The following is a 9009-nucleotide window of genomic DNA, read 5'->3' on the forward strand; positions in this document are numbered from 1 at the left end:
GGTCATGCAAAACTATACTGGAAGTGCTGGAGAAAGCTCAAAAACCCTTTTTTGTTTTGGAGTTGAGGAAATTGTACATTGAAGGTGGAATTAGGGACATAACCTAGCTCAATATTCAAGAGGAAGCTTTCTACCCACAGATATCAAATGTTCCTCCTTAGCTTACAAAGTTTTGAAGAATTTTCAACTTTTGCTTTCAAAAACACATTTTTCCCCCCTCCAATATGACTTTCATTTTTCTTGTTTGGCTTTTCTTTGTTTGTTTTGGGGTTTTTTTGAATGTTGTTTTGGTTTTTTTTGTTGGTTCTTATTTTTGGTTTGTTTTGTTGTTTTGGGGTTTTTTGAGGTTGTTTTTGGTTTTTTGTTTGTTTTGTTGTTTTGATGGTTTTGTTTTGGGGTTTGGGTGGGGGTTTTTTTGGTGTTTTTTGTTGGGTTTTTTTTTTTTTTTTTAGTTTTTGGTTGGTTTTTCTTGTGTTTTTTTTTGGGGGGGGGGTATTTCATTCCAACCTGCAGCTTCACCTTTCCCTACCCATTAAATTAAGGCTCTAGCGAGCTGCAGGGGAGTGATGGCACAGAGGAAGAAGAAGGAGGAGGAGGAGGAGGAGGCAAACAGCAGACATCTCACCCCAACACGCGCCCACAAAGCCAAAATCCAACAAGATCCCCCCGACGACCCTGGAGGGATCCCCCACCAGCCGCCGCAGGCCAGAGCCCTACAGCAGAAAGGCCCCAAAGAAAGTTTTGTGCTCCTTGGTGTAATCCACCAGCTTGATGTCACTCACGTTGACCATCAGCTTGTCTCCCACCTCCAGGGAGACAACAGCGCCCAGGTAGATGGGCTGGAACCAACCATTGCCGTTCTCACTGAGGGTCTTGGTGCCCGTCAGCAGCTGGGTGGGCTCGGGGTAGCTGTCAGTGACCTTGGTGATGACCTCAGTGACAGAGCTGGCCTTGTGGCTGCTCTCCACGGGCCCTCGGAAGGTGACCTGAGCGTACACGTAGTAGTCCCCGGACACAGGAATCACCAGGGCGTTGCTGGAGTAGCTCAGGTTGTTCTTGGTGAAGGCCAGGCCTCGCTTGTCTTCCCACTGCAGGATGGGCAGGTGGCTCCCCGCGGCGCTGGCCAGGTCCTGCTTCTTCACTGCAGCAGGGAGAGAGAGGGACAGGGGCGTGGGTGAGGTTGCCACGGTGTGGATGGAGCATGGAATCTCTGCTCTGGGCGGGGAGGGATTTAAACAGTTTGAGCAAAAAGCTGGGGCGGAAATGTTCTTATTTCATGGCTTGATAACTGAGCTGAATGGGCTGCAGGACTGTGGGAAATGGCTGGATTTGTAAAGAGTTCTTAGGGTTTGATAGAAAGAAACCCTAAAAACTCTCTATGAGTCCATTTCCCACACAGGATAGCTGTCCAGTGGTATTCTCCAGGGTGCCCACAGAGTGTGCAGGTCTGAGCTGCCAGGGCTGAAAGCCAAGGGTGCTCTAGGAAGATCCTGACAGTGTAAGCTGTGCTTGGTGGGTCAGACCCCAAAGGATGAGCTGTCCATCCTCAAGGCTGAGTCTCCTGGCACTGGAAGCAATGGAGATGGCTTTACCTTCCCATCTCACCCATTTCCAGAGTGAAACCTTGTCCTCAGGTGACACCAGCACTGGGACAGTTGTACCATGCTTGTACCTAAGGGTTGGGGACAGGAAGAGGAAAATTCTAAACCATTTTTTCCTTCAGAAGGGGTGGATTGCAATTCTGTTTCTTAAAAAGACACTGCTGAGCTTGCAGAATGTCCACACTGGTCACCAGGATGTGTCAGCAAGCACTGAGACACCTGGACTTCTCTTTCTGCCTCTTCTTCAGGGGGTTGGGGCTCCTCAGCCCTTCTCCTCCCGAGTGCTCTCAAGGACATCTTTTGTAGAATTGCTGTTGGTTTACCAAGGTCACTGGATTTTAGCAAAAACCCCAAAGACCCCACTGTGCTTCAAGAGCTTCAATTCCAAAGCAACACCTTGTATTTTAAACAATTTTTATCCCTCTCTTCCCCTTTTTTCTTTCTTTAATGCTCTTCTGGAACAAAATACTACACTTGGAGTCAGCCTCAACATTCCTCCAGACATTTTTTCCCAATCCTGTGGTGAGCTGATTACAAGCAGAGCTCCAGTCCTGACCCCAGCATCAGCCTGATTCAAGCTGAGAATGCTTCCCAGCCTGCAGGGGGAAAATTAGGGAATTGCTGCCCTTTTGCCTTCACCACTTTGATTTCTCACACACAACAGAGAGGACAATAAACCTCAGCCCTTGCATGTTTTTCTGCAGGGAAGCAAGAGTTGTCTCTGCTCTTTACTGACTGCCACGTAGAATTGTTGTGCTAAAGCAGCAGCAGTGGGAAGAAAAGGATAAAAACCATGAAGATTATCTCAGGTATTAAAATGAACCTGAAAATGAATGATGAATGCTTAGAAAAGATTGAGGCAACAGAGTTCCAGGAACTGAGACCTCTTTAATGAGCTTGTGTTCGTGTTTAAAGTTGATTTTTATTCAGTATTTGGGGAAGGGCGTGTGTGCATGGGAAGGGTGGCAAATGGAATGCAGGTGAGGGAGGGCTTTGGAATTCCCTTGGCAATAACCATTAGGTCCATCCTGGGTGAAATGAGACTCAGAAAAAGGAATGTGCTCATGTCCCAGTGGCATCTGTTTCCCTCTTTCCCAACAAAAAATAATCCATGAGGAGACAGGAAGCTGTTAGGAGTGCAATTCCTTTTATATTCTCGGAGTAGCACAACAAAATAATGGCCTTTTTTTTTTTTTTTTTTTTTAGTGCTGCTGAAGTATCAAATCCTTCTGATCTTTTCCCAGGAGGCAAAGTGGATGGGGAAAGTATTTCAGGGAAGTGGAAGACAGACAGGGATTGTGGCAGCAAGGAAAGCTAAATTATAGAAATATTATAAAGGTTAGAGACAATGGAGCTTTGACACAGAGAGGGGAATAAAACAAGTAAAAGTTCTCCTAGTCTGCCTTCATCCACCTCTCAGTTCAGGGACTGTCTGAATAATGGGAAAAGCTCAGCTAGCTCTGGATCACTCTAAGCTTTGCAAGAGCTCAGAGCAATTCATCTCAGAAAGCAGAGGAAATCTTGTTTGAGGTGGGAAGGGTGAGGAAAGATCAGAATAGTTCCAGAAAATGTCCTGGGCTCTTTTCCATCTCTGGAATTTTTGGGGGGATTTTAAGAGAAGCTGCCTGCGACATATTCGTTTCTTGCAGAATGATGCATTTAAAATGTAAATGACACTGAATTCCACAATGAATTTTTATATTAGTTATAAAATAGATTTCATTAGTTCTAGAATATTATAAGATCTCAAATGAACTACATGACTTCCTAACTTCTAGAATTAGTCAGGTTTCACAGCTTTAACCTTCCTTTTAAGATGAATCTCCCTCTATTGATGCTCTCTATTTTCAAGTTAATTACTTTTTCCCATGCTTTCAGTAAGAGGAGAATAAAATGAATGTTCAAGTGCTTTTTAATACAGCACAGCTCCTTTTCTAGCAGCAGCAGTACTTTGTAATTGTCATTTATTTATTTATTTCCTAAATTCTGGAGCTCTACTTCCTGCAAATATACCTATGATGCTCCTTCTTAAAGGAATTAAAATCTGCTTTTAATAAGGGAATCATTGCCACAGTTCTTTCTGTTTTCTCACACACTATAAACTTCTGGCATCCCTTAATTCTCCTGTCCCCAAATTCCTTTTGGTTCCGTCCCTTGCTGGAGAATCCCTGTTGCCTGTCAGATTAGGGATCTCTTTTGTGCTGAATTTGTGGGGTTTCTGCAGTTCTCAGCACCAATGGGAGAGCCTAATCCTGAACTCTGAGTCTCAGCAAGAGACTTGTGGTGAAGCCCTTGTGGTGCAAGGTCCTGTGTCCTCTGTGTCCTCTGGTGCTCCAGTTCATGCCCTGAGCATTCAATAAAGGGAATTTGGAAGCATAAATGAGGCTCTGGCCACATTTAGAGGTGGCTTTGGGACCACTGCAGCACAAGGAGCACGAGCCAAGTCCTGCAGCTTTGGTCATGCTCTGTGCCACACGCTGGTGACAAGAAGGAACAGGCACTGCCCTGAATCCTGACCCCAAATCCAACCCCAAATAAGAGGGGAGAGGATGATGGCAAGGCAAGGAGAAGCCCCAAATAAACATTAATGCACAGGGGGAAATGGGTTTGGAGGGAGCTCTGAGCTGGGTTTTGGCACATCTCAGTAGGTAAAGTCATCAGGGAGGGGAGATCTTGATTCCAGCCTGGATGAAGAAAAATTCTCAGTGTGAGTTAAAAAGGCCAAGAGCAGCTGGAAGATTTATCATAAAGGAACAGACACCAAAACATGGAGCTGTTCTGCTACTGCCAATTAATCAGTCCATTCCCAAAGAACTCCATCTAATTCTCATTCCTCTCACTCCTCTGTTCTCACCTTCACAATAGATGGGTCTAAAACTAGAAAAAGACAGAATAAAGGTGTGGGAGAGATTTCCTGCAATTTAGGATTTGTAGTCTGCCACCTTCACATTGAATAAGGCACCTGAGGTGGGGGAATGTAACAAAGATCAGGGGTATAATTATTCCTTTTACACTTTCTATGCACAAGTCATGGTTTCTGAGAAGAGAAAACCAGGGTGGAGCCCAAGAAATTATTATGCACCGAGTTGAAAATAACAGGAAATATTTTCTGCCTGCAAAGTGCTGTTAAGCTGGGGAAGTCATTGCCACAGGGAGAAGCACCAGGAATGTGTTCAGGCTAAATAAAGGTCAGAGATAATCCATAGATATTGGATTCCTTGATGACTACATAGCACAGCACAGAAAGGAGAGAGAAAATTCCCTTAAGTTTCCCCTTTTCTTGCTCCTCTCTGTGGCCAGCAGTGACAGGCCCTCAGTGGAATGCCAGAGAGGATGGACACAGTCCCAGGGAGGCTGCCTGGGAATGATGGCAAAGGAATTTCTGTAAATATGGGGGCTGAAGAGATTTGGAGAAAACTGCTGGGTGTTTCCCTGTGGCAGCTGGGCTTTTGTGCAACCCAGGGAAGTTCCCAGCAGCACAGCAGAGCTTTGGCTGCTCCTCTGAGTCACTGGAGCCTCTCTGCCACTGGGGATTTAAAAAACCAAACCCTGACAGTAGCAGACAACCTCTTGCTCCTTAAAACTGGCACCTGAGCAAAGCTGTGACCAAGGCCAGGCCAGGCTGGAAGCTCCAGAAACCCCCGTGCCAGAGGGAAAGGCACCAAGGGTGGGCATCAGGAAGGAGCTGGTGGCTCGAGGAAAGGAAACTCTGCTGGGAAATGCATCAGCCCTGAGCTGCAGAGTGACTGAGCCCTGGGGGTGGATTTGGATCTCTGCAGGAGCATCCCAGCACTTCCTGCATTTCTCAGGTTACAAAGTGCACCCCGGGGCAGCACTGGGCTGCTGGGGAAGCCTCTGCAGTGAGCTGTACTTTGGAGAGGGATAAATGGCCTCAGGCCAGCTGGAAAACCCTCTGGCACTCACTCCATCCACACTGGAGCCAGGCAGGAACTTTTCTCTGGGAATACCTAAATTTTCCACATGGGTGGAGCTGGTGAGGGTGGGGGATGTCAGGGCAAGGTCCTTGGTGTGGAGACAGCTTCAAGGCTGAGGTGGTGACATGGGGACCTTGGAGATGCTGGCAGCCCCTTGGAAAGGCATGGAAACCTCTTGGAAAGGCATGGTAACTCTGGAATGGCATGGAAACCTCTTGGAAAGGGATGATAACTCTTTGGAAAGCCATGATAACCCTTTGGAAAGGCATGACAAGTCTTTGGAAAGGCCTGGAAGCTCTTTGGAAAGGCATGGAAACCTGTTGGAAAGGCCTGGAAACTTCTTGCAAAGGCATGATAACCCTTTGGAAAGGCATGATAACCTCTTGGAAATGGATGATAACTCTTTGGAAAGGCCTGGCAGCCCACCCTGTGACAGGACTTTGTGATGGCACCTTCCTACCACAACATAAAAGCCTGGAGGGCTCAGCTTGGCATTACCCTTTCCCTGCTTGCTCTGAAATGTGTCAGAGATTATCTCACTGAAAATAGGGGGGAGGATTTATGGGAATAAATAAAACTAGCCTGATTTGACCTGATTTTGCTCCAAAACTTGTAATTCTTGCCAATTCACTGCTCCACAAGAGCTCACGTGAGCTCCTTCCCTGCCTTTTCTGGAGGATTCAGCAGATCACTGAGACATAAGGTGCCTGTTTCAGTTCAGTTACAAAAGCTGGTCATTCAATGAAAGAAACAGCTCAGAAAAGTGACATTTCTGTCAGCTGTCCCTCCTTTCCTGCACTTCACTCAGCCTGGCCTGCTCAACAAGGAAAAGCTGATTATTCTGCTCCCCATGTTTCCTGCAACACCTGCTCCTACCAGATCCACACAGACCAAGGTTACTGAACCACAACATTGGCTGTAAAAAGGCTTTAGTTGTGAACAAGGATTACCTGTCAGGTGAGCTCGTGGCTTCTCTGCACTGGAAAGTGTGTCTGTAACTGAGGGAAAAGGAAAAAAAACCGTGTGAGGATGTTTGCTGCTGTTCAATAATAAAATTACAGAATATCCTGAGCTGGGAGAGACCCACCAGGATCACCCAGCCCAGCCCCTGTCCCTGCCCAGACCCCCCACCAAGCCCACCCTGGGCATCCCTGGCAGCGCTGTCCAAAGGCTCCTGGAGCTCTGGCAGCCTCGGGGCCGTGCCCATTCCCTGGGGAGCCTGGGCAGTGCCAGCAAAATATGAGTGGTGACTGATGCCCACGAGGAAATGTGCAGGCTCTTTCTGCAGAGGTCTGAGTCGGGGCTGATTTGCTGTGATCTCTTACTGACAGCCCTGAGGTGATAAATGCAAACAGGGGAGTTTGTCAGAGCTGCTGCAGCACCAGCAGGGCACATTGTGGCTGTGTCCTGAACTGCTGGAGGCAAACAGAGGGGAAGGGTGAGGAGCACAGGCTCCTAAATCCCTGCTGGTGCTTGTTCAGGGAGTCCCACTGACCCTGCAGAGCTGTGGGGAAGCCTGTGCCTGCCCAGCTTTGACAGTCCAGGGTTAGAAATGCTCCCATTTCACTCTGCCCACTTTATCTCCCTGCATCCTCTCCCCCAGTGTGCCCTGGCTGGCTTGTCTGGGCAGGGATTGGGGTGCTGAGGGCAGAGGTGTGCTGGGATTGCAACACCGGAGGGGAAGGGGGAAAGGGAGGCAAACTCACCAGCAGCCACTGCTCTTTGCTTCAGAAAGTGAGAGCCCCTCTCCTCTGTGACCTGCAGGGGACAGTGACAGCAGTCAGAGGGTTTTGTGTGAATTATCCCAGACATGGAATAGCTGCAGTAACATCAGTGAATTCAGATGGAGCATTTTGGCTAAAAGGTGAGCCCTGACAAGTCTTTGTTCACTGCAATACATTTCTGCTGTTGGTTTAGAACAGCCTTCATCTCTGACAGGGTTCCAGGACCTGGGGGAGGTTTGTTGGATCCTGAGCTGCCCAAGCCTTGGCATAGCTGGGAGAGCAGCAGCAGAGTGGCCAGTGTGACCCAGCCATGGATGGTGAGTGCCCAGCCCTGCTGGAGCCCCTCTGCTGCTTGCAGCCTCTCCTGCCCTCAACCCAGGCACAGCAAGCAGAGCAAAGTGAGAGATTCTCCTCAAGGCAGCCTCCACAGGAGAAAAGGTTCCCCACAACACCAGCAGAGACTGAGATGGATCAGCTCCACCTGCCTTTTGTTCTGCGCCCAGACTAAGCCTGTTCCTTAGGTCTGTCTGGAATTTTGGGTGACCTCCTGGGAGGCAGGAGCTGAGCAGACCCAAGGGAGCAACTGCAGGGTCCTAGCAGCTGCTGGGAGCCCGCACTGGGAAAAGCTCATCCTTCCTCTGCTCTGCAATTCCCTCCTGGAGCCGGACACTCCCATTGACCTCGGCAGGACGTGGCCTGGGCCCTGCCCTGTGCCGCCGAGCTCAGCAGTCCCTCGGGACTGTGCCTGTCACACACTCGGTGTCCTGAGTCACCTGCTGTGCCCCCCGAGCCACCCGGGCACGGCACGGCCGGGGCTGCGCGCCCAGCGCCGGGGCAGCTCCGTGGGGAGCGGGGGGGTGCTGGGGGTGCTGGGGGCTGGGGGATGCTGGGGATGCTGGGGATGGAGGGGGATGCAGGGGGATGGAGGGGAATGATGGGGATGGTGGGGATGCTGTGGGATGGTGGGGGATGTTGCGGGATGCTTTGGAATGCTGGGGATGCTGCCTCACATCTGGCCTCGCAGGGCTGTGAGGAGCAGCCCTTGGAACAGCCTGGGTTGTGCTGACCCTCGGGACTGGCCCATAGGATTGACCCACAGGACTGACCCTTGGGACTGACCCATAGGATTGAGCCTCAGGGCTGACCCTCAGGATTTACCCTCAGCTGACCCTCAGGGCTGACCCTCGGGACTGACCCTCGGGATTCACCCTCAGAGCTGTCAGGAACCCCCATCCCAGAATGTCTTTCAGGAACACACAGGGCTGGCATGGTGTGTTTTATGGGCAGACACCAAAAATACACTGAATAAACTAAATAAACTACCCCTGGTCAGCTCATAGCAAAGTATTTGAGGCACTTTCCCCAATAAAAACTGAAACAATATTAATATCTAGATGCTGAAGCTGGCTCCTGCTGGCTGTGTCTCACACAGCTTCAAACACTGCAGGAGAAGGAGAAAATAGAGAATTTATATTGGCTGGGGAAGGGGAATGTTTGTGGAAGGAGAACAGCCTGCCTGGGGTTGGGGGCTGCTGGCTGCTCCAGGAAAGCCAAAGATAGTTTAATGTTTTACTGGAAGTAAACATCCGTGTGCTCCTGCAGCAAACAGTCATTTCTAAAATAGCTGCTCCAGCATGGTGGGAAAAATGGAGAAGGAAACAGTAGGGAAAATTCTCTCTTTTTTTTTTTTTTTTTTTTTTTTTTTTTTTTTTTTTTTTTTTTTTCCTTTTCCCCCTCACACACATTGTG

General features: G+C 49.0%; 1 protein-coding gene across 2 annotated transcripts in view; it reads right to left on the reverse strand.

Moving 5' to 3' along the window:
* Positions 1 to 501: 501 nt before the first annotated feature.
* TNFSF15 (TNF superfamily member 15) overlaps positions 502 to 9009 on the reverse strand; it is a 14468-nt gene continuing 5960 nt past the window's right edge. For both annotated transcript variants that reach the window (XM_041474780.1, XM_041474779.1), the window contains 3 exons: positions 7243 to 7294; positions 6487 to 6534; positions 502 to 1141 (listed from right to left, as the gene is read on the reverse strand). In XM_041474780.1, the coding sequence (XP_041330714.1) occupies positions 714 to 1141; positions 6487 to 6534; positions 7243 to 7294 (528 nt within the window). In that variant the 3' untranslated portion in view covers positions 502 to 713. The remainder of the gene's footprint in view (positions 1142 to 6486; positions 6535 to 7242; positions 7295 to 9009) is intronic.

This window comes from Pyrgilauda ruficollis, unplaced genomic scaffold, assembly GCF_017590135.1.
Source record: "Pyrgilauda ruficollis isolate IOZ18807 unplaced genomic scaffold, ASM1759013v1 scaffold34, whole genome shotgun sequence".
In the NCBI taxonomy this organism is placed as follows: Eukaryota; Metazoa; Chordata; class Aves; order Passeriformes; family Passeridae; genus Pyrgilauda; species Pyrgilauda ruficollis.